General features: G+C 43.9%; 2 protein-coding genes across 4 annotated transcripts in view; both read left to right on the forward strand.

The window, feature by feature from the left end:
* mast3a (microtubule associated serine/threonine kinase 3a) overlaps positions 1-19391 on the forward strand; it is a 29808-nt gene extending 10417 nt beyond the window's left edge. For both annotated transcript variants that reach the window (XM_037458577.2, XM_037458576.2), the window contains 25 exons: positions 381-453; positions 3491-3511; positions 3722-3800; positions 5423-5580; positions 8035-8110; positions 8289-8498; positions 9292-9393; positions 9866-9998; positions 10348-10433; positions 10664-10749; positions 11080-11288; positions 11387-11525; positions 11737-11869; positions 11971-12136; positions 12299-12400; positions 12863-12985; positions 13218-13330; positions 13423-13604; positions 13965-14086; positions 14174-14362; positions 14557-14780; positions 15102-15224; positions 15409-15545; positions 15863-16047; positions 16170-19391. In XM_037458577.2, coding sequence (XP_037314474.1) covers positions 381-453; positions 3491-3511; positions 3722-3800; positions 5423-5580; positions 8035-8110; positions 8289-8498; positions 9292-9393; positions 9866-9998; positions 10348-10433; positions 10664-10749; positions 11080-11288; positions 11387-11525; positions 11737-11869; positions 11971-12136; positions 12299-12400; positions 12863-12985; positions 13218-13330; positions 13423-13604; positions 13965-14086; positions 14174-14362; positions 14557-14780; positions 15102-15224; positions 15409-15545; positions 15863-16047; positions 16170-17038 — 4040 coding nt within the window. In that variant the 3' untranslated portion in view covers positions 17039-19391. The remainder of the gene's footprint in view (positions 1-380; positions 454-3490; positions 3512-3721; positions 3801-5422; positions 5581-8034; positions 8111-8288; positions 8499-9291; positions 9394-9865; positions 9999-10347; positions 10434-10663; positions 10750-11079; positions 11289-11386; positions 11526-11736; positions 11870-11970; positions 12137-12298; positions 12401-12862; positions 12986-13217; positions 13331-13422; positions 13605-13964; positions 14087-14173; positions 14363-14556; positions 14781-15101; positions 15225-15408; positions 15546-15862; positions 16048-16169) is intronic.
* A 460-nt stretch (positions 19392-19851) lies between these two features.
* pik3r2 (phosphoinositide-3-kinase, regulatory subunit 2 (beta)) overlaps positions 19852-25242 on the forward strand; it is a 30776-nt gene continuing 25385 nt past the window's right edge. The window contains exon 1 of one of the 2 annotated variants that reach the window (XM_037458578.2): positions 19852-20095. The gene's annotated coding sequence lies outside the window, so the exon portion shown is untranslated. Of the gene's footprint in view, positions 20096-24735; positions 24920-25242 lie in introns of those variants that run through there. The other variant, XM_037458579.2, reaches the window with a different exon arrangement.

Below are 25242 nucleotides of genomic sequence, written 5' to 3' on the forward strand. Positions count from 1 at the left end.
CTTTTTTGTAGCTTCCTCAAAGCTCCTCATTCCATCCTCCAGGTACCTGAAGGTCTGTATTGGAGACTAGTTCAATCTCAAAAAGCAACTTAAGGTCAACTTTTTAAAATTGTGCGGTGTGATCATCATTGGGAATCTTTTCTGTGTGCTGAAACAGAGCCTTTGATTAGGCAAGAAGGAGGTCTTGTTAAGCAGTTAGTGCATTTAAAACATGATGAAACAGATGAGTGAAAATCAGTCGCGTAACATTCATGCAGCACATTTCAAACCGATCACATAAAACAAGGGGGCAGCTCGTGGAATTATTCCAAACACGCACCGAGTCATACACATAGTCTTTGGTTGTTCTTTTAAACTCTGTAACTGTTTTGTCTCTTCAGCTGGCAACAGCCCCTCAGAAAGCCCCAGAAATGTTTCTGCCAGCACCTCTGCCAACTTCCAGTTTGCCCGAAGGTAAGGATGAACTCAAATGCTTTTGGATGTGAAGTTTGATGCGCTTGAGACTAGTCACATGAGCACAGTAGCATTTTCCCCGCCTAGTACTAGAACTGGAAAATTGTTAGTTACTGTTATTGGAAAAGAGTTGGACCGGTTTCTCAGATTTAAATATTTAGCTTAGTCCCCCAGTTAAAACCCCAGTTTTAACATTAGGTTCGTCATTCTTTCTGCAAAAAACTAAAACTTAACCAGAGGGTAAAGGTTTTCACTTATTTGAACCAGAGGACCATAAACAATATGCTAACACCCCCGGATCCTTGGCTACGGAGGAAACTGAGTTGCATGAGTAATGACTTTGCCCGGTTTTGTCCCTGTTACCCCTGTAGTTGAAATAAGTCCTACCTGCAAAAAGGCCCAGGGTCATTGGCTTGGACATGGCCCTTGGTATCTGTTAGGCGGGTCGATTCACACACTCATCACTCGGGGCGTCTGTGATTATGGGGAAAAATGGCAAAGCTTGCCCTCTCACGCTTGTTGCACCTGTTTACAGACTAACCGGGATATAAAGGTATAAAGTAGCTGTAACAAGCACCCTCGTCCAGTAGAGGAAATACACTGTGCTACTACTAGCTTGCTGAATGTACTTTAAATGTATAGCAAGCTTATCCGAAATATCCAGTCCTATGAAGTGCATTTAATGTTGCAGCGCAGTACGACATATTGCACCATAAGCTGCAGGATGAAGAGGGGAGGCCTCCTGATGGAATTGCCACGCACAAGACTGCATGACTCATCTACACTCACCGGCCACTTTATTAGGTACACCAGTCCAACTGCTCGTTAACACTTAATTTCTAAGCAGCCAATCACATGGCGGCAACTCAGTGCATTTAGGCATGTAGACATTGTCAAGACAATCTCCTGCAGTTCAAACCGAGCATCAGTATGGGGAAGAAAGGTGATTTGAGTGACTTTGAACGTGGCATGATTGTTGGTGCCAGAAGGGCTGGTCTGAGTATTTCAGAAACTGCTAATCTACTGGGATTTTCACGCACAACCATCTCTAGGGCTTACAGAGAATGGTCCGAAAAAGAAAAAACATCCAGTGAGCGGCAGTTCTGTGGGCGGAAATGCCTTGTTGATGCCAGAGGTCAGAGGAGAATGGCCAGACTGGTTCGAGCTGATAGAAGGGCAACAGTGACTCAAATAACCACCCGTTACAACCAAGGTGGGCATAAGAGCATCTCTGACGCACAGTACGTCGAACTTTGAGGCAGATGGGCTACAGCAGCAGAAGACCACACCGGGTGCCACTCCTTTCAGCTAAGAACAGGAAACTGAGGCTACAATTTGCACAAGCTCATCGAAATTGGACAATAGAAGATTGGAAAAACGTTGCCTGGTCTGATGAGTCTCGATTTCTGCTGCGACATTCGGATGGTAGGGTCAGAATTTGGCGTCTACAACATGAAAGCATGGATCCATCCTGCCTTGTATCAACGGTTCAGGCTGGTGGTGGTGGTGTCATGGTGTGGGGAATATTTTCTTGGCACTCTTTGGGCCCCTTGGTACCAATTGAGCATCGTTGCAACGCCACAGCCTACCTGAGTATTGTTGCTGACCATGTCCATCCCTTTATGACCACAATGTACCCAGCTTCTGATGGCTACTTTCAGCAGGATAATGCGCCATGTCATAAAGCTGGAATCATCTCAGACTGGTTTCTTGAACATGACAATGAGTTCGCTGTACTCAAATGGCCTCCACAATCACCAGATCTCAATCCAATAGAGCATCTTTGGGATGTGGTGGAACGGGAGATTCGCATCATGGATGTGCAGCCGACAGATCTGCGGCAACTGTGTGATGCCATCATGTCAATATGGACCAAACTCCCTGAGGAATGCTTCCAGCACCTTGTTGAATCTATGCCACGAAGAATTGAGGCAGTTCTGAAGGCAAAAGGGGGTCCAACCCGTTACTAGCATGGGGTACCTAATAAAGTGGCCGGTGAGTGTATATTTATTGAGAATTTTTAAGCTGCCAGTGTGCAGGCAGATGCTGTGGCTGCACTTTTAAGAGCACCACTGGGTTCATCTGTTATTCACACAGGCTGTATAGCCCTGATGTTTGTGCAATTATTTTGTATAAACATGTAAACATGGAAGAGTCAGGCATGTAATAGTTGGCACAATATTGGAGGAATAAAGTAGAAACCACCCCAAGGTCAAGGTATAAAAGTTGAGCTGCAGCTCTCTTTGCTTTTAAAGATGCTCTTTTTTAACCTTGAGATTATAATCTTGCCCTTGCCTTTTGGTCCTTTTACACTGCAGGCATCGCCTTTTCTATTTGAAACTGTGTTGTTAACCTCAGGTTCTATCCTTTAAGACCTGCAGAAACCTAATAACAAAAGCGGGCATCAGAAGTAAGCGTTTGATGACGCATACTTGATAACATGCGTATCGTATACAAAGCAGAAGAGGAAACGCAGGCGTCTTAGACACCTGACTAATCCTCAGTCGTCAGACACACCCGCGGCAGAAAAGTCCCAATATCGTTGTGTCACGCCTGAATTAGCTGCACGTCCCTACGAGAGTGAGAGAAAGCGTTTGACCATCTCTCTCTTCGCAGATCCCTCGGATCAGGCAGGGGATCTAGGCCGTCCTCAGAGGGACACATTGAGTGGCAAAGTGGGAAGGGCAATGGCTATAGAGAAGGTGTAGATGGGAACATTTCACACCTCATTTTGGCTGTAAGCACTAGGCACTGTTTGTGTGTGCATCTTGTTGGTGTGTGTGTGTGTGTATAATAAGTCACGAGCCAAGCCTCAGTGAGTGTCAATGCTGCAGTTTGAGGGACGCCTGGCAGGTGTTGAACAACCGGCTGCCACTGGCTGTGAGCTTTGACAGTCTAACATTGTTATAACTGACAGCCAGACCTGCTCTGTAGCTGTCAATTAATTATTAACTCTCGTTTTGTGTCTCCACCTGCCACTCTTCCCCTTTTTCCTCCCTATCCTTCTTCATTTGGGTCTTCCTCATTTCATCATCAGCCAACTGGCACGCACTGAAAGGTAAGAAAACAACAGTCTTGTCTTGTCTTCTTTTTTTTCCAACACAGTTCCGAGTATTGGCTGTTATCAAGTTAAACTTGCATGGTCAGTTTTGTATGAAGTGATAGGGGGTAAAAGGCAAAGGTTTGTAGATTTGAGCGGGTCATGTGTATGTTTCATGTGTACTGGGGAGCTACCACTTAGCAGTCTGTTACTGTTTTGCGTCTGCAGGGCGGATGGGCGAAGGTGGTCCGTGGCGTCTGTTCCCTCCTCTGGATACTGCACCAACGCCCCCAGTTCATCAGTGTCTGTGAGTCGCTTTGTGTTTCCCTCTCAGTGCGTGTCTTCATTTCCCTGCAAGGTGTTCTGCTCCCTCTCAAAACACGGCCATGGGGCATGGTGTGAGCTTAAAGCTTAAAGTGCTGACTAATGGAAGTGTAAGGGTGGGAAACAAGTCTACCTATAAATGCTTGTTGACATTCTCAGGTGGAAAAAAATCCTATCATAACAAACACTGTTACTTGGCGGTCTTGATGAGCGTTCTCTTGATTGATAAGATATAGGCCGACTGGCCACTGTACTTGAATGACTCACTCACAACAAGACGATAACCAACGATGATGCGTCGCTACGTCAACAGCCTTTTATCGCACTTTCCACTCCAGATAGAAAATAGGGAAAGTTTACATCCTTTCCCCAAAGTTATCTTATCCTGGAACCATTCATATCATAGATGCACAGTTTTCTAAATTAGTTAAATTAGTTATTCAATTAAAATACATTTCATTTTTCTATTAACTCTGCTTTTCTGTCTGAATCCAACAATGAAGTATTTTTATTGGAATATTTCAACATGTGACTCATTTAATATATAACTCCACATCACAATTAATTTAGCTCTTTTGACTGAGGAAAAGTTCTTGTTGAAATGCACAGATTCTTTTTTTCCTGGATGACTTTACACAGGAGTGCAGCGTTTCACATTTCCTCACTCGGCATATCCTTTTGGGAAAAGTGGAAACGCAGGGAGCGCAACATGCTGCCCAGCTACACCCACCAGCCATTTGTTGACGGTTTCTGTGTTGATTACTTTTGAAATTTTTGCCTTCAAAGTCATCACTGAAACTGCAGTGGGCTGTGAAAACAAAATCCGTCCTCCAATGTCACGGCTGTAATTTTGTACGGCCGACCACATGGCCTCGAGACGGTGAGGTCAGCGCTCCCCACACAATGCCCCTTTCAGGCTCGCTGTCAGTGAGGTCTTTATGCTGCCCTCGGTCGCCTCTGAACCGTCTCTGGTTTCCTCCTCGGAGTATCTTTCTCCTCCTCCCCTCCTGTGTTCTGTTACTCTGTTACTCTGTGTGCTTTTCTCTCTGTTTTCCTTTCACTTTTTCCCTCTCTGTCTCTGTCTGTTTTCTACATTCAGAAGAGCCCCTGTTTGTCTTTGCTCTTCCTCCAGTGAAACACAAGGCTCCAGCCAGATGGGAGTCCTCATAAATTCCAGGCTGCGTGTCACACTTTTGGTCTTGGAAAGAGAAAACTAATGCATGCATGGCCAACACAACACCCGTCGCTGTGGCCCCAAATTTCTTCTTTAGAAGCGTAGAACATTTTTAAAATAAAGGGATTTGTAAACTTTGACGTTACAGCTGCTTTTCTTATCATATTCTTGAACTATGGTGGTGTGTGAAAGCCGTAACACTGAGCATTAACACAATAATTAGTGAATCTGACAGAGCAGCAATGTTATGTCATTAAAGCAGCAGAAGAACAATGTGATATGGCTACAAATGTGCAAATACAAAAGACGAAAAGGGTTTTTGCTTTTATTACATATTTACAATAAATTCCAGCACACCGAGCTTTGTGCACTATTCTTTCCCACTCTCTACGTCTCTTCTTTTAAATCCCCGATTTCTCTTTCCCCCGCAGTCCTCGTCTTCCCAGGAGCTATTGCACCAGTTGCCCTTCCAGCCCACACAAGATGATCTCCACTTCCTGTTCAAACATTTCCGTAGCACGGAGAGTGTGGCGGACGAGGAAGGAGCACAGGGCCCGCCTCCGGTCAGGCTCCGCTCTCGCAGTCTCAGGTAGCTTTTGCATACGGGTTCAGGGGGAGAGGCAGGGACGCCCGCCCATGGTAGTTTGCCTAACGGGCTGTTTGGGTGTCCATTGCCTTTCAAGATTTTGTTTAATCGATACGTTTTTTCTGCTGTTGTCATACTGAATTATTTACTTCAAGACACCTATCTGGTAGACAAGTTTGCAAGTGATGCTTTCTTGTTCCAAATCGAATCAACATATCAATTAGTCAACTATATTTGTGAATGTGTGTGTACATCAATGTGAAATAAGTAGTGTGATAACACTGTAAAAGCACCAAAGTACCTTAGTGTACCTGCAGTAAATGTTTATGTTTACAAATCAAGATGCTTCTCAAAGTTCATGAAAGTAAAGCCTCAGCCACACAGCTCAGCGACAGCCAAAATACATTAATGTCTGACTATGTGAGCTGAGTTGGTTAGCTACTTATCCAACATCCAGTAGCCACAAGTTAATTCTTTTTTGGTCTAGACAATAAGTATTTCTAACTATAGCTGCAGTCAGATTTTTCTCCACGGTGCTTAGAATCTATTGCTCTACTAATTAAAGATGCCAGCTGTGGAGCACATTCAAAGACTTCCACCGCCAGAATCAAACATGGAGTTGAAATATGTCTGTGACAGTTAAACAGTACCTGCAAGCCCTCAGTTTGCATCTGTGTGGTCCTTCGTAGCAGCGCTGTAAACAGACATGTAAACAAGCACACTTGGTAAGCAAGCTCAAAACATCTGAAGTCACTAAAGCCCAACTTCCCGTAACGTCTGTCATTTATGATTAGAAACAATTAAAAACGAGCTGGAAGGTGGTTCTAGAAGAAAGCCCCAGTGTTGGTTACCCTGGATTAGCATATCTAGGGGATCATGTTGCCTCATCACACACTTAAAAACAAGCCCTCTAAATAGCTGTTGGGGTGAAGAGTTTTGAGGTTGCTGGAGACTTTAATAATGGGCTGTGAAGGGTGTTGGCAACAATTTCATATGATGTTTTTTTCTGTGTGTCCCTGCCCATACCACACATTTATATATATTTACATATACATGTAGATATATACAAAATTTGTTATGAAGTGTTTGTTGTCTACAACAGAGGTTACAGTCAAGATTTGTGCCAAAAATTTCTTTATTATTCTTCCTAACTAACAAGTCAAATCCTAAAAAGGATGTGGGCTTGTTAACTTTCTAGCTTGGTCAGAGAAGTTTAAACCCCGCAAATGTACATCCAGCAAAGCAGCATGTTTGTACAGGTGGTCTGTTAAATTGACCACAGACCAATGGTTTTCAGATGGAGCAAAAAATCCCTTTAATAATTTTATCAGTGAGAGAATTCCACCAGCCTTTTGGAATGTTTTAACGCTGTCGAAAGCAAACCGAAATGACTGCACCTATCGACTGTGGAAAAGGAGTAGTGCCATGTGACTATGTGGCTCTGAAATAACTCAGGGTGTGTCAAGCGTTTCTTATTGCCCTCAAATAAAAACACTGCTGAGGAACTGCAACTGTTGTGTTACACAGAAATAGTAAAGTACACAATATTGTTATTTGTAGTATGCAATGCATGGAGGCACCCCATATAGCTATTTCCATCATTTGTGATGACAGATCCTTGATCTGTAATTTGCACCGAGGGTTTTAAAGGTGCCCTCTCGTAACAGAAGCCCTGTGCACACAACAGATGTGGTCATGGATACTTCAAATGAGAACCTGATTTGATTTGCATTTGTGTAATCATTAAACACGCTGTGTTTATGACCCAAGATGGCGGTAAAAACGTTCTGTCAAACATTGCAATTTACTGGTAAGAAATTTGTAGATTTAATGTAGCTTTAACAAGACACATTTTGAGCCGGACATTGATTTAAAAATAGTAAAAAAAATAAGTAAGGTATACTTGTGTATTGTAAGCCTCTCTCCTCCATGCCCTGATCAGATTAGATCCCCTGACAACGTGTGTTTTGTATTATTCAAATTGAGCACCCATAAACAGTGTTGCCACAGTTACTTGGAGAGAGTAATCGGATTATTGACCACTGATTACTCCTAAAAAGTAACTTAGTTACTTTACAGATTACTTGATTTTAAAAGTAACTAATTTAGATTGCAAGTGACTTTATTAGTGACATTCAGCAGCTGCCGACAACACCCACCGCCTCAACATAAAAATGACAACTGGTTATGCCAACACTCGAGTCGGGGGGGGCGGTTGCTGTGCTGCTGACGGGTCGTTGACGGTGCGGCTGTCACCCGGCGGGCTGTACGCACTCCAGGGGCGGGGCGGATGTATGTCCGCTCGTTACTGAAAAAGATGGTCAGATTAGAGTAACGCGTTACTAAGTTACTGGCATCACTGCCCATAAATGGTGCATCAGATCTGTGTAAAAATATAATATTTAATGTGTGGTTGTATCTCCGTTCTGCTTTATTTCCTTTTACTTGATCATCCAGCCCTGGACGAACCTGTGGAACATTTGACAATGAAATTGTCATGATGAATCATGTCTACAAAGAACGCTTTCCTAAGGTCGGTCCTTTTTCCCCCCGTTTTCATCCCGCCGTCTTTCTCTCTTTGACTTTTTCACTCATGGAAACCAGCTAAAGGCTAGACTCGCTCACCTGTAGGAACCGTGTCGAAAGGAGTTGTGAATACAGTTCTGCTGTCGCTGTGATAAACAAAGTCCTCCATCTTGGTCGTTTCCCAGGCGACAGCCCAGATGGAGTGTCGACTGCTCGACATCATCGCAGAGTGTTCCCCAGACACGGCCCTGCCCCTGGCTGACGGCGTGCTGGGATTCATTCAGCACCAGCTGGTGGAGCTCGCCAGAGACTGTCTGGACAAGTCCCAGCAAGGCCTGGTCACCTCCAGGTACTTTGTGGAGCTTCAGGAGAAACTGGAGAAGCTGCTGCACGAGGTGAGTGTTTCAGGTCATTACAAGATGCCTGTCCGTCTGAGTCATGGACCATTCAGGCAATTTTGTTTTGGATTGTTTTTCAGCCCAGTGTTTGTTCCTTCTAAGACATCATTAATAGATTTGGTTTTTTTGGGAGCTCAACGTCCCTCTCGGACAATACTATGCTGTAGGTTTATTGGATATATTGGTTTGAAATGCATGACTGGTTACATTCACGGCTGTTTCCAGTTCATTGGTCAGTAATTGTGTCTCTTTTTAAACTTATTTTGATCTATGGAGTGACACCAAAGCCACAATTCTGTAATTATTCCTGCAGCTTCCCAACAAAGTGGTTTTCCAGCTTGAAGACTGAAAAGACTTTATTTTAAGCTTACGTTTTTTCTTCTATTTTTCACTGCACCTTTGAGAAACTATACTTTATTTAAAAAATTGTTGTAACCTGACTTGTGACAGATTTGAGGGGTGAAACACAAAGCCGATTTCCAAATGTTCTGCTGTCTAACCCGTTGTCCGACTTTGACCAGGGCAATGTTTGACTAAGATTGGGAGACAATGAGTGTTGATTAGAATGTTATTTCATAAGTCTGACAAGGCGGCAAATGCAAATGGATGTGAGCCAGTAAAATACCAGCCCTGATCTGAGTCGCCAACAGATGATGTTAGGAGATTAAAGAGATGCTAAAAATAAGATGAGCCAAACAGCCTGTGTGGAAGGGACTCGCTGCCTCATGACTCGTGCCAATTGCATTAAGTCCAAATGATAATCCGTTATCCTTTATCCTTTCCTGATCAGGCGTATGAGCGATCAGAGAGCGAGGAGGTGACCGTCATCACCAAGCTGGTCAAGAAGATTCTCATCATCATCTCTCGGCCGGCCAGGCTCCTGGAGTGTTTGGTAAGACTGACTGGCCCACACAGAAGAGATTGTGGGTACAGGAGGGACACAACGTCAACATGACGCCTATCAGCTCGGATTCTCGTACAGGATATCTCTCCCTTCCAACGCAGATGTCATCAGAGACTCAAATACATTGATGATATAGTGAAGTAATGATAGTTTTGAGTTATCTCAACACCGTTAGGATGATGTTGATGTTTCGGTCCTTTACATAAGCAATATCAACATTTGATGTTGATAGTTGGTGTGTAGTTGGTAATTAAAATTCTCAAGTCCTTAGGAGAAACATGCTGGTTTCACCTTCTAAATTATCTTTCTTAACGATTCCCTCATTACTTCTTTTCGGGACTTTGTGTGTTGCTTTTGCAACACCGTCCTCAGCTATTGGGGTATTTTGTAGTGTGTTTTCACATTCTAAAAGCAGAGGACAACTAAATGATGTTTAAAAAATGATTAAACCACAACACAGGAGTTTGATCCAGAGGAGTTTTACCAACGTTTGGAGGCTGCAGAGGGTCATGCCAAGGTGGGCCATGGCATCAAGACTGATATTCCCAGATACATCATCAGCCAGCTCGGCCTCAACAGGGATCCCTTAGAAGGTGCAGCATTTCTTTTTAAATGTCACCTACCTAACTGCCAGTTTAGCCCTTTAGGATTCTATTTTGAATGAACACTTTTGCTTGCTAATTGTAGTAATAATGACATGTTATGATGTTATAACCTCATGATTTTCAAAATATTTGGACTTTGTGAAAAGGTTTTTATTTCACCGGGAAAAAGTAATTCTAGTGGCACTACTCCTCCTGCCATTTTATTTTATTTTATTGATGCATTGCATTGCAACAGTGTGTGTATCATTTAAAACCAGTTGACTAGTCACTTAGCAGTCCTCCCTGATGTTTATTTATAGTACAAGAAATGTGATCAGTTTGTCTGCTGCTGTTACAGAGATGGTTCACCTGGAGCAGACGAGTCCTCTGCACAGAGCGGCCAGCAGGGAGTCTGATGACACGGGAGAGGCAACAACTTCCCAGGTAAAAGCTTATATGAAACAGTGGAGGGTGATGTAATGTTAAAGGCAATGGCAGTTGTACTGAAGAAATGTAAAACAACACAGATATAGTTTAAATTGCTTAGTTTAAATAGCTTAAATTGAAAAATCAAACTGACACATTCTCACAATAAAGTGAAGGAAAAGGAATTCATTCTCTTCAGAAGTAAAGTAGTTAGTAACTTCCTGTTTTTTGGTTCGTGTGTGATTCAGAGCCGAGCAGCCGGCACTCCTCCTCGTAGAAAACCACTGGAGAGCGACTTTGAGACTATCAAGCTCATTAGCAATGGCGCCTATGGGTGAGTAAAACAGACTTCTTTGTTTACGTCTGACTCAGTCCCTTTGTGTGCACCACAGAGAGCCCAATAAAACCAGAAATGAAACTAAAATGAGGATGTCTTGTTGTAGTATTTTTGTGAGTACTCTTAGAATTTCTCTAGGCAATATAATTTAAAGTCTGAACGGATGTTCCCTGGTAGTTGATGCGTATGTTTCCTCATCTTTTTTGTGGCCTTGTTTTCCTTGTATCTCCCTTTGAACTTACCTCATTTCCATTTGAACTCTATCCTTGCTTGTCCCTAATTGTCCTTCTTTTCGCCTCTTCTGTCCTCCTTTCTCCTGCCATACAGGACCGTGTTTCTGGTGCGCCACAAGGAAACCCGTCAACGCTTTGCCATGAAGAAGATCAACCGGCAGAACCTGATCCTTAGAAACCAGATCCAGCAGGTGTTTGTTGAGCGAGACATCCTCACCTTTGCTGAAAACCCATTTGTGGTTTCTATGTTCTGCTCTTTTGAGACACGGAGGCACCTCTGCATGGTCATGGAGTACGTGGAAGGTGAGGTTTACATTCTCCATGTCCCCCCTCACAAGTCACAAGTTATTCACAAAGTTATTCACAAAGCCTGAACAAAGCGTGTGTTTTTGCACTTTAAGGTGGAGATTGTGCCAATCTATTGAAGAACATTGGTCCTCTTCCTGTGGACATGGCTCGGATGTATTTTGCAGAGACTGTCTTGGCTTTGGAGTATCTCCACAACTACGGCATCGTACACAGAGACCTGAAACCTGACAAGTGAGTCCTCCTTTTTTCCCCTCTGCTTTGAGGCATCATACAGTACTTTAAGCTTTCGTTATTTTTAGACCTGTCTTCCTCTTTGAGGCAATCATTTTGAAGAGGGAACTAAATATTCAGAAACAACCGTTTGATATTTCTTGCACCAAGTCTGAGATCGATGTTTTGAAGTTAGCGTTTGATGAAATATTTATGTTTCCATCTTTTGCAGTTTATTAATAACCTCCTTGGGACACATTAAACTGACAGACTTTGGGCTGTCAAAGATTGGTCTAATGAACATGACCACCAACTTGTATGAAGGGCATATAGAAAAGGATACCAGAGAGTTCATCGACAAACAGGTTCGTCCCTCCTCGTCTTCTCATCTCGTTCGTTGTGTTTATAACCTTAACTGACATCAATCTTCCCTCTCTTGTGTGTTTTTTCTTTTTTTCTTTTACAGGTGTGTGGCACTCCGGAGTACATTGCTCCAGAGGTGATCCTGAGGCAGGGTTATGGGAAGCCAGTAGACTGGTGGGCTATGGGCATCATCCTGTATGAGTTCTTAGTGGGCTGCGTGCCTTTCTTTGGAGACACGCCAGAAAAGCTTTTTGGTCAGGTGGTCAATGGTAAGTGCATTGCTCCTGAGTCACCACATGCAACTTTGCCACGCATAAAACTACGCATACAATACATTTTATTATTTTGTTTATCTTGTACTTATAGGTTACAGGCACCTCAGGTTTGTGTTTCTGTATCATTTAAATCCTGGTATGTGTTTCTTCGTACAGATGACATCATCTGGCCTGAGGGGGAAGACGCTCTGCCAGCTGATGCCCAGGACCTTATCACCAGATTGTTGAGACAGAGCCCTCTGGAGCGCCTGGGAACAGGTTGGTAGTAGAGTGACTGATGTTGAATGAGTGGAATAGGCCCTATGGAGACCAGCCTGCAATGTTACCTTTGCATGGCCAAGAAGAGGATTTCTTCTCACCATGGCAACGATGCAATTGGTGGTTCATAGGAGAGGGATTGTCCGCGCAAGAGTGACTGGAGATATTTCAAGTTATTACCCTTTTACCTTAAAAGAATTGAATCTGAGCCTTTATTGTGGCAGAATTTGATATAATTTAATACCAAATACACGCCTTCATGCCTTTGTAAAAGACGTGGTAATGTGAGTGAGGCAGAGCCGCGGTAAACAAAGCTATTATTACATGTGAAAACTCCAGGGAACCATTCACTTGGGTGTCAAAGAAAGATGTTAAGGTATCAAGGGAGACACGTGGAGCAATTGGCTGAGGAGGGTGATCGCATATGAAAGCCTGGTTTATGTATTTATTTATTTGTTCCAGGTGGAACCACTGAGGTGAAAATGCACCTATTCTTCTTTGGTTTGGACTGGAACGGCCTCCTGAGACAGAAAGCTGAATTCATACCACAACTAGAGACTGAGGATGACACCAGCTACTTTGACAGTAAGTGTCAACACTTGTGAACAACACACCTTGCGTCATCCAGTTTGGACTTAACTAACTACAATGCAAACATGGGTCTCCATCTGCGTGTACACAGACAAACCTAGACACAACTTTTGTTAGAAAAACAGCAGGACTAACGGACTTTTTCAGTAACTCCTCTTGGTCACAATAGTGTGGAGGAACACAGAGTCATTTGTTTGTCATTATTAAATGTTTGGGTTCCTTACAGCCCGATCAGAGCGCTACTGTCACCTGGACTCGGATGACGATGATGAAACCAACGATGATGAGTCTTCTCTGGAGCTCCGACAGTTCTCCTCCGTGGCCCACCGCTTCAGCAAGGTACTTCAGTTGTAGAACATTTCTGCAATTATATTTTATTAAAAAAAATGTTTTTCTTGATAAAACATCTACATTTGACTCTTAAATTCTAGGTGTACAGCAGCACGGAGCACCTGTCCACCTCCACGCCGTCCAACCAGAGCCTGTCGTCATCGGAGCGAAGCGTCAGTGAGGAGAAGGAGGAGCGATGGGACGGACGGGGAGTCCTCTCCCCTGGCGATGGACACAAACACTTGGCCAGTGGAGACAAGAGGACAGATGGACACAGGGGAAGGTGGGAGCATGAAACGTGAGAGAGTGATATAGTCAGCACTCATTCTCGCCTCTGCTTTCTGAAATATGTGTGATTAAAGTGCGAAATTCTCTCTCGTTAAATATGAAGTACTTCATATTCAGGATGAGAATTTAATAGAATGACAGCGTATATGATTGGTCACTCAAAATGAATGTAACCAATGACTACTGAGCTCATTCACCTGCTCGTAAAGCAGCTAAAACCAATAGCTTGAACATTGATTTGTGGAGGTTTTTCTTCGTCATAGTTTTTAACAGGGAAAAAAGCGTACTCATAGTTCTTAATACGTATATACAGGATTTACTAAAATCCTGCATCTTTACGGTGTTTTCCTGGCAGTCTGCGTCCTCGTGCATCGTCGAGCTCCTCCCAGTCAGAGCGCAGTGCGAGCCCACTGGTGATGAACAGCACCCAGAGCCTCGACATCATGCCACGCTTCGCCATCTCTGCCGAGGAGGAAGGTGAGACTCACACACACAGATCACTGTACATTATCTTCACCTGTTCTGCAGCAATTATAACTCACACTCTGTTCCTCCTGATTCTAGACGGGATGGTCTCCAACTTCCGGCGCATTCGACTCCGAAGCAACAGCACAGGCACCAGGCCTTCCTTCCGAAGGGGGGCGTCCCGGCGCATCGCCCACCAGCTGGAGACCCCAGAGAAGCCCAGGTCCTCAGCTGGAAAAGTCCCCAAGTCTGCTTCTGTCTCTGGTCTCTCCCTCATCATCACCCCAGGTAGAAGCCTACTTATGTGTTTATAGTGCCCTCTACAGCGGGCCGCTGGTTAATTTAAAGTAATGTCACTTGCCTAATTATGATGTTATCCAGTCCTAGCGTCGCGTACAATAGCCTTTTAGCGTTACTATCATGATAGTTTGATGGAAGAATGATGAGCGTTACAATCCGTTGACCGTCTCCTCCCTCTCCAGATGACTCGGCAGGTCCTCCTACGAGCCCCAAGTCGTCCTTGTCCCTGTCGTCCAATCCCTCGTCCAGAGATTCGTCCCCCAGCAGGGACCTCTCCGTTAGTGTCAGCTGCCTCAGACCTCCGGTGGTCATCCACAGCTCTGGGAAGCGATTTGGTTTTGCCTTGCGGGCTATCAGAGTCTACATGGGAGATAGTGACGTCTACACGGTTCACCACATGGTCTGGGTATGTGTCCTTATCTCAGGTGTAGCTGATAGTGGGGAATTTAGGGTGTAATTATGAAACCGTTTAATTCTAAAAATAACATATTGAAACAACTTTTCGGGTCTTCAGATTTACTTATAGATGGCCCTAAAGGTCAAGACCATAGAGACTCAGTAATTGTGGCAAATTAACTCTGTATTGATGCTGTGCTTGAATGTTATGGTATCCATAAAACATTGATTGTAATAATTGCATGGCTGTTACTAATGGCAACGGCCGATTACATGGTCGTGTGCTCAGCAGTTTTAATATGAGGTTGAACGCGTGCATTTGTGTCCACAGTGTGTTGAGGACGACAGTCCAGCACTCGAGTCAGGATTGAGAGCTGGTGACCTCATCACTCACGTCAACGGGGAGTCGGTCCAGGGACTGGTCCACACCGAGGTGGTGGAGCTCCTGCTTAAGGTATCTTACAATTTTATAATTTCTCTGCATGCATATTAAATATTTTCATGATTACAATGTGATAAACAAAGTGATAAAAGTGAATGTAGTTCTAAATGTTTCCCAAACACTCATTTTGTGGCTCTGCTCTTCAGCGAGAATGCCTGAGAGAAAGGAATGTATGTTAATCGTCTGTTTTCAACAGAGTGGGAACAGGGTGACCCTGCAGACTACTGCACTGGAGAACACTTCTATCAAGGTGGGCCCTGCCAGAAAAGCGAGCTACAAGGCCAAAATGGCCCGACGCAGCAAGAAGAGCAAAAGAAAGGACGGACAGGACAGGTACACAAGGGGATGATGAAGTTATGATCAAGCTCCGGCAGCAGCTGCAATACTATTAGACACTGGTCTAAAGGTTAGCGTTAATGTAAAATAGGCAACTTGGACGTTAATTACTAGTGGCTTCAGTTAACTGTCATAAAATCATTTTCCTCCAACCTTCTCTCTTAGATTCTCTCGGATATATTTTCAGTCTGGGAGTTTTGCACTTTTTGAAGTTTGACTTTTTTCCTGGTTGTTTCAGAGAGACTATTTGTTCTCAAGTAAGCATGCAAGGAACAATATCATAGACACTTGACACCTCTTTGCTCTTCCCGCAGCCGGCGTCGCAGCATCTTGAAGAAGCTATCCAAGCACACTCCTCCTCCACCTATGCAGAGCAGTCGTAGCTTCTCGTCAGGTTTCCACCAGTCATCCAGCGACAGCCTCTCCGGCTCTCCCACACAGAGTCTCTCTCCTGGGCCTTCTACGCCTTGTCGCTCTCCTGCTCCTGATCACTCTGGAGGTGAGTTGCATCCCAAAAAGGGAGCAGTTAATCTCATTGGGTCTTGTTCTCTAAGTTTGGTCTTGTTTGGAAAAATGTTTACTAATGCTGAACTTTTTTGTTTCTGTTTGTTTTTTTGTCAGATTCAAGTTCCTCTCCCTGCTCCAGCTCCCCTAACTCGCCTGTCCCGCAGGCCCGTCCCAGTTCCTTACACGTGTTGGGTCGCTACAACAAAGCCGGTCGCTGCAAGTCCACCAGCAGTATCCCTCCTTCACCGCTGGCCTGCATCCCCCCTCCTCAGCCCCTCTCCCCGCAGTGCTCTCCATCCTGCCTCCCCAGTCATCCCAAGTCTCTACAGGGTTTCCATGGCAAGACTTTGTCCCCTCCCACCATCACTCGCCATTCTGTGCGTCCCCGCAGTGCAGAACCGCCGCGGTCACCGCTCCTCAAGAGGGTCCAGTCTGCGGAGAAGCTGACAGGCGACAAGGCGACGGGGGGTTACCATGTGGATAGGAAGGCCTACAGCACCCGTCGCCATACCATGGAGGTTCCTCTGTCTGAAGGGGAGGGGCTGGAGGACATGGAGGGGTACACCGCCACCGGGTTCGTCTGCGTCGGCGAGCATGGCCGTCAGGGTCTCTACATTGGAGGCCAGAGGGGCCACCAGGACACGGCCAGTGGGGGCAGCGAGCATTACCGCTCTACTACCTCGCCACAGCACCGCGGCGGCGGCCACCACTCCGACGAGGTGGTGGTGATGAGGAAGCTGGCGCTGTCGGAGCGAAGGGACTCCTTTAAGAAACAGGAGGCCGTGCAGGAAGTGAGTTTCGATGATCTGGAGGAGAGAGATGCGACGCCGAGCCCAACGCTTCCCGTCATGGAGCAGAAAGCATTCACGGCATCCTGGATGAACTCGGCCCAGTCAGAATCCGCCGTGAAGCCGGAAAGAAGTGGATCGCAGGATTCAAAAACACCTCAGAAAGCCAAGTCGAAGGACAAAGAAGGGTTTTAGTTGTGTCACTTTGCCAGCGAGCCTCAGTGAGGAAGTAAGAAGTGAAGATAAGTCTTTGACCTGCTACTGCAATTACATTTGAAGGCCTTGCATGTGCGTCCAGAAAACTGTGACCAAGTCTCAAATCATCACAGGCAACTGCTTGAAGACAGAAGAACAAAATAATGATGTACAGTATCTCAGTAATATATGCATCCTGCAACACTGTTAACAGAATAATGACTGCCAAACCATGTTTACTTCCTAGTTGCTTGTTTCTTCTCTCGGTTCTCAAATCACTGTGGCACCTGTGACTGATGTACTTTGTAAACATTTTTGTTATGTTCAAAACCTATTTATGACTTTTTATGTTCATCTTGTTTTTCTGGCTGTTGAAAATGCCTCGGATGCTTCAGCTGCTCTTAGTTCACGAAATGCACAAAAGAACAGGCGCACAGAAAGATGTCAGTGTGGCTTTACAGCAGTTGCAGAAAAGGACAGGTAACGGCACTCAATGTTGTACCATTTCTTCTTTTTTTTATACCTCAATACCCACCAAGAACTAGGTGTAGTTTCATGTTCGGAATGAGGCTTTGAAACCTGAAGCATATAATGTATATGAAAGAATTTTAAGACGATCCTCTGCGAGCTGCCTCTCTGTCGCGCTGATGCCAGCCATTTGAACTAGTCGATTCCAAACTTTGGCCTTGTATTAACATCTTTTGAAGGACAACAATATAAACTTTCTTATTACTTGGAAGTCTAGCTGTGGTGCCAAATCATGGTCTAGCCATAGAAATCCATTTGAAAAGAGGTACTGTAGTTGTATATAAGAAGCTTCATGCATGCATGAGCTCTTTCACTTCCTGTCTGTCCTTCAAAATCTGTGTGTCTCTCCTCCAGCGGTGGTGTAAATCATTACCTGATCAACATACAGGTGTGTAGATAAAGCTCTGTGACTACATGGAGCCAGACTGTTGTCACTGTCCTGTAAAACCGTGTTGAATCGAGCCTCCGTCCAGCTCCTTCACCTAGTCTAGCTCAAGTGTTTGCAGAAGTTATTGTAGCCGTGTAACAGTTTTAGAGCACATTCATATTTCAGGACGAATTCAACAAACTTGTTCCCTTGGCGGTTTTCTCTAATGCGTGTTATGAATGAATGTTTACCTTTCAGCGTGAATCTAAGCGTGACATTTTCATGGTATTTGTTAAATTATTAGCCCAAAAAAATGACCGGAATTCAACCTGAGTGGGTGAAGGAATGGGTAGAGGTGATATCTTTTTGTATATTTTGATATGGAAACAGTCTTGTTGCAGCTCTGATAACTAAAATGCTGTTGATGTATGTTGTATAAACGATGGTGGACCTTATAACAGCTGTAGATGGTGTTGTTTGAAAAGTGACCTTGTAAGGGTAGATGGACTCAGATACATTGTGTGACGTGACAGGGTCTTAATCTCATGTTGCAATCAGCCTCAAAGGATTGTGCATGCTTCACATCCCAGAAGAATATTCCCAAAATGTTATAACATATTTACTAGTAACTGATTTGAGTTTTTACAGCAGTGTTTAGTTAAGAAATGGGATTGTGTTATCAGCTATGTATTCTTTTATTTTATACGTTTATGGCCATTCTTAATATGTTCCTTATTGTTTTCATTCAGGAACACTTTAGTAACCAAAATGCTTGTTTCAGATTGATTATTTACAAAGAAATCCTTTTGTCTTTTGTTCTTAGATGTAATGATGGCACCCATTTATATTGTTGCCTAATGGAGGGAACCAGTAATGTGGAAATTCATCACGGATGTTTAGCACATACTAAGCCTTAAAATGTGGTCAGATATTGCGAGGTTCAAATTAGAAGTGTGTTCGTCTGCTCGGGGGAAAGTAAACATTGTGTCTATATGGGATTTATCCTTGATTTTTTAATGCCATATATATGTATATCTCGGTATGTTTTTATGATTTCAGTTTTTTATTTTGTACCCCAACCAAACAGTAATACTGTCTTTTAAGTTGAATTATCATTTTATACTTTTTAACTATCTTTTGGGGGTCTCAGCAGCAGCAGTCCATAGCAGCGGTCAGAACAACTCATCTCTGTTTGTGTCGGCATGTGTGGGATGAACGCCATGTCTTCACAGCTATCATCCTCCATCTTGTTTGTAAAGTCTTCCACACTTGTTTTTGTGTTGTCAAAAAGCTATTGTTCCCCTTTCGACCCCTTGTCACCAGATGTCAAACTGGCCTTTATGAAATTCCTACCATGTGGGTATCTGATGCAGACTGGTGTGATATTGTTTTTTTATTGTCTTAACAGTGCTTGAAATAAATGCATTACAAAGGGACTACAAAGTCCAGGACTACAAAGAGTTGTGTCATTTGTCCCTCATACAACAACAATAAATGCATTCATGCAAGTTTGTGGCAGCGTGAACAATAAAGAGCTTTCTTTGTGTCAAATATTGCTCTCAAACCCATACAAATACTACAATAACGCACAAAGTCAAAAAATGTAGGTAATGTGACTCATGCAAGATGTAAGTATGAGAAAATAGATTGATATATATATATATATATATATATACTTTATTACTCCCCTAATGTAACCCAAAATGAGATCAGATACGGATTAAACATGTAGACTTTTTAGACAGGATCAAACGCAATGCAAGAGGTCTTAGAAGTATACGGAGGCCGACTTGCAGTTTCAGATGGTCGGGTTCAAGTTTCCGTAATGGGTCGGACGGGCATTGACCCCCGCACTAACCGTTCGGGCTTTTCCGCTCGGCTTCGTCTCTTTCCGCGCTCTTCGTATTAGTTCCCACGCACACTCTCCTTCCCTGCGCCGTGCTGAGCTGGAAAATGGCTGTGTAGGGGAGCAGGGAGTCATGAACGGGAAAAGAAAGAAAGAGCGAGAGAAAGAAAGCCAAGCAATACGTGAACAGAAGGACTGCTAGAAGACTCTTGCGCACCGTGAAGTTGTCGTCCGCAGATTGGACCGCACGCGGACTCTTCGGAGGGTCCGAAGCGCCGCAGCCACAAGTGAGAAAAGAGTCAAGAAATATCCGCGGGTGAGTTTTTCCTGAGTTATTGCACATTTTCCAGTGCAGCCACTGTAACATGGTGGAAGCGCTGCAAGTGGGCTTCGGCGCACGCAGCTTCATGCTGTTGACTCGTGCCGTGGTTTAAAAGTTTAAACTCCCCACTTCCCTCCCCGGGTATAATATAGTTATAAGTTATATTTGTGTAGCGCTGACAACGTTTGCGCTATAACGTAGCGTTAATATTTCCTCGTGCGGCGCGGTGACAGTGGAGCAGCGACCGAGCCGAGCCCGTTAAGTTAACGTTTGTGAAACATTAGCTTCGCTTCGGAGGTTACGTGGATTTATTTTTGTTGTCTTGCAATTCGTTCCCGATAACGTCGTTTGATTTACGGAGAAAGAAAACGCACTTTGAATCTAGCTCTCGACGTTTTTAATTCACCCACAATCAAACCTCCCGAGGTCAGAGTTGATGTTTTTTTATTATTTTTTTTTATCATGATTTCAAAAAAAAATTAAGCTTTTTTTCGTAGCTTAATTCCAAAATAAAAAAATGTTACAAAGATTTTAAAAAGTTGTGAGTTAGCTAAGAAGCCAAAGTGTGCCGTGTGCACAACGTTGATAGTGTGTGACACCGCAGCCTTTGGGAGAACAGCTCGCGTGGAGGCCCAACACAGCTGAAGGCCTGGTCGGATCTGTGTGTGCGTTACAACCCTGGGTTGAGGATTTGGCACGCATCAAAGAGTTAATAGAAAATTGTGCTACTTGCATAATAAGAGAAGCCACTCAACTGTGTGGAGGCCCCCCCCTCTCCCCTCTCCCAATCTCCCCATCTCCTCTTTCTCTAATGCAATTACTGAAGACAACATTATGCAATCAAATGTCAATCCTCCATTATAACTGCTCTATCAATGTGAAGCATGACCTGTGGGCAAAGCCTTCGTTCCTCTTCTAAATGTCTCAAAATGCTCATAAGGACTATTGCAGGGTTTGTTGTTACATAAAAACTTTCCCAAAGAAGTGGAGCATTCGCATAATGTCACTTCTTAACTTAAACTTCCATCAGACGTGGTAGAGAGGTGGTTATTTTTGTTAAATGTCCCTCACCCGGGTGTCCCAGTTACTGGTGTTCCTTTAATTGAAATGGCAGCAGATGACATCTTTAAGTGCAGTTCAGACGTGGCTCAACTGGAAGTTCTGCAGACGCGGGGCCAGAATTGTACTGTAGAAAAACCGAACATCTGGTTAATAATAGTATGATTTTTATTAAAGTTTTGTGGGTAATAAATAGGCCTTTGCAAACAACACACATGGGTACAAATTATGCACTAGAAATAACATTTTTCGGAAACCTCTATTCGGCATGTGACCATGTCACCGACTTATTTACTGTTTTTCCTCTGCTTATTAGAAATTACAATCAGTTTTATCAGATAAGTATGTGTACAAGGAATTAGCAGCATTTCTTTTGGTGTGTTTACACAGAAATACAAATAACAAATAGGAATTCTGCAACATTGAAAGACTGTGGGCCAGACAAACGCATCAATTGTCAAATACAAAAAAACATTGCACATTGGATCATCACCGACCGAGTGAAAGCGGTTCCTTATTAATCTCTAATCTAATCTCTCTCTCTCTCTCTCTCTCTCTCTGTGTTGTGCTGGGATTAATATTGGACTACACGTGTCATTGATCTATGATGCCTGTTGATTCTTCATGTGGAGGGTAAAATAGAAGAGATCTGGGGAATGTTTCATGCTGACTAACATGCTAACTTCACAGCAAAAAGGCTGCTGGTATTTTTAGCCCAGGAATATTTGTCAGATTTGATTCTGTTGCTGCCGTGAAAACGTTTGAACTAAAGAGCCTCATCGTAGGGACTTAATGAAGCCTTTCAAACCAGAAGAGACGTTGTGTTGCCTGCTTGTCGTATCCCGCGATAAACGCATCGAGTCCTCATGACAGTGCAGCCTTTTGGTGGGGTGGACTTTTCACAACAGGGCCGTCTCAGTGCTCCATAATCTTTGCAGCAGATGTTTCTACTTGGCGAAGTGAGCTTTTTGGCTTCATTAACGGCTGATAGAATTTAGGTGAACATAACTCAAATCATGTACCACACAGTACTTTAGAGCCCCCATTTTAGGTTGGAAAAATGAGCCGGAGCAAGCTCCTGTGTGGCCGCCTGGCGTGTCCTCGCCGCCTGTGGCGCAGTGCATTTTTCAGCTCCATGTGGACAGATGGCCTGAGGCCAGGCTGCATGCGTGGTGAATCTGTAGTCCGCTCCTCACCAGCAGGACGGGCCAACGCACGCACAAACTTTAAAAAAGCGATAACCACGTGTCCACGTAAATGTCGGAATTTTCCACAATGAGTGTTTTTGTTCTTGTGGTAAAAGTCCCTTAAAGACAGCAGTTCTTCACTTAATGCATGAAAGACATGCACTGTCTCTGAGACGCGTTCATTCGATCCTTTTCATAAAAAGGTTTAGAACTCATGAACTCATCAACTATTACATTTTTTTTTTTTTTTAAATCACAACCGTGTGCTGAACTGCTGTGGAGGTTGGGCTGGTTTTGTCAAAGCAAGTTTCTCTTCAAACTTTCAAAGAATAGGTTCAAATAATGGGTTCCCCCTCCGGTTTTTCGCTGACATCCAGGCATGTGACTTGGATGTGAAGTCCCGATTAACGACGATTGATGGGCTGAAAAGGGAAAATGGACACCCTGAGATCTTCAGAGAAACGGGGGAAATACATCACGTACATTATAGAGGTACGTTTGTAGTCTGTCCATCAGAGACCACTGACAGTATAGTTGTAACAAACAAAAAGTAACAAACACGCACAAAACTATTTTTAGGTCATGTTGAGAAAAAACATAATTCAGATTTTTCTCTTCTCATTTTTCGTTAAATTAATGAAATCTGGTCTTTACTTTGCTGAATCAGCCCAAGTGAATCCTGGCTGGTTGTTTTTATCCACTTACCGTTTTTAACCTCTAGAAAATGAAGTGTACATGATCTATAAATTATGGCATAGACTCTATATAAAAATAGTGTAGAGAAAACCTTTACCTTCAAAATCAAAGTTAATTGTTCAGCTTGTATCATGAAGAGGTAAATGTTACACTTCATTTCTTTTGTTGTGACCAACATACCAAACAACCAGATATTTCTGGAAAAACTTTTAAATCAGCTCGAACCATTAAAATGTTTGTTTTGAAAAATCTGCGCTTAATCAATTATGAAAAATAATATTGCTCCAGTTTCCAGAAAGTAATCGTTTCAACTCTTAAATAGTGCTGCTTGTTTTATGTACAAATTGATAACCAACTACCTCATGATATTATCAATATATCAAACGAACAACATTAAAAAAATCAACCCCTATTTGCCAGTGCAGCAAAACCGGAACACAATGAACATTATGTAAACATACTTGTTGGTCTTCCAGCCATGTCAGTAGCTCCCATCTCACTCCACCGGGTTGGTGATGCTCTGAATAGCTCAGTTCTGCCATTTTACATGATGCCCGCTGGTGGGTAATGAACAGGTCAGAGAGTCCCGTCCATGTCTGCAGACAGCAGAGGAGAAGCTCCACTCTAGCTCCTTGCTTTAGCCCACAGTTAAACTAAATGTCCATTTCTGTGAAATAGAATCAGAGGAACTGATGGTGGACGTATTATTTATATTATAAGATACAGGGCTATGTTATAATGCACAGTTGTTATGTATTTACCACTTTGTGTATTACCAGCATTTACTCAGAAGAACAAAAAGCATCTCCTTTCATCTCATTGCACCACTTGGACATGACTCATGTTTTTCCCTCCAATCACAAGCTGCCGTCAGCTTCTGCATGCTACGTTTTTCATCATTATTTTTACTCAAGTGAACTTGAGTTAAATTATCATTTCATCAGTGGTGATGAGCAATCATCAAGGCTGCGGGGATGAAAAAAGAAGTCAAGTGTGTGGCAAAAAGAGTATTTGTTTGGGTCGGATGTTTGATCGCTGCCTAGATACATTTTCTAATATTAGAACGTTTCCTTGATTTGCCCGGCTTCTCTGGTGACTGGGGAGCACATGGCCAGAGCAGCAGCCAATCAGAGCGCAGGATTAGCTTTCCCTCTCTCTAGCAACAGTGAGTTACTTGCCGCCTATTCATTAATTATTTTCCTGTGGTCTCCCTCAGCCAGTTGGACTCTGCCGATAACAAAGTGCTGCGTCTCTCATTCGCGCTTCTTTTCTTTTTTCCTTTCTGTCGCTCTCTTTTCTGATTGAATAAAAAGTATTTTTTTTTCAAAAGAAGGATGGATCAAGTGACTCTGAGCGTGCCAGCTGCTGCTGCTGCTGCTGCTGCTGCTGCCGACCTGAACTGTGAGCTACTACAACACTATCAGACCAGGACTGTACCAACGATGACGCTCCTCTCACCTCGTACGACCTTTTCTGCACTGGAACTAAATAATAAAGAAGGACTACACAATCCGAGGGCTGCCTGCACGCCGTTTCTTCTCTCACTTCAGCTTGTTTTTGGCTCTTTTCTGCAGCCCCACGGCTCCGACTGTAAACACATAAAACACGGCCACTGGAAAAAACGACTGGACTTTTTCGCTGGCTGAGGGAAAGGTGGGGGCTGGGGGGGGGGGGTGGGGTTTTCGGGAGAGCAGGTGGAGAGAGGAGGGAGTTTAGGGTTGGGGATGGGGGGGTTTGGTGGTGTGAGGATTGCGGGCTGTGGTTGGGTATGCCAGTGCCACGTGTCTCGCCTGGCACCTCTCGCTTCCCTGCTCCGAGGATGTTGGACTGAGAATCCGGCCGAGCCCGTCCGGCTTCTCTCTGAACCTAAAGTGGGGTGAGTGTTGCACTCTGCTCCTTCCTGCTGTCACAATAACTCTTAAACCTTTCCAAAAAAAAAAAAAGAAGGCGGTCACAAAGGTTTGCAGTGTCCGTTCGCCTTTTCGAGTGTCGTGGGGGAGGCAGTGAGAACGGGGGGGGGGGGGGTGGGGGGGTGGCGATGAGCAAGTCTAAGGTCCGAAAGCATACTCTTTGGCATTCAAAGACGCAAATCGTAGATTTATTTGTATATATTTTTTTATCTCTTCTGATCTAATTTCATCAAAGCGTCTGCGAAACGCAAACGAAATGATTGCACAACACCGGGGCCTCGCTGACCAG

The sequence above is a fragment of the Pungitius pungitius genome, chromosome 15, assembly GCF_949316345.1.
Source record: "Pungitius pungitius chromosome 15, fPunPun2.1, whole genome shotgun sequence".
Lineage (NCBI taxonomy): Eukaryota > Metazoa > Chordata > Actinopteri > Perciformes > Gasterosteidae > Pungitius > Pungitius pungitius.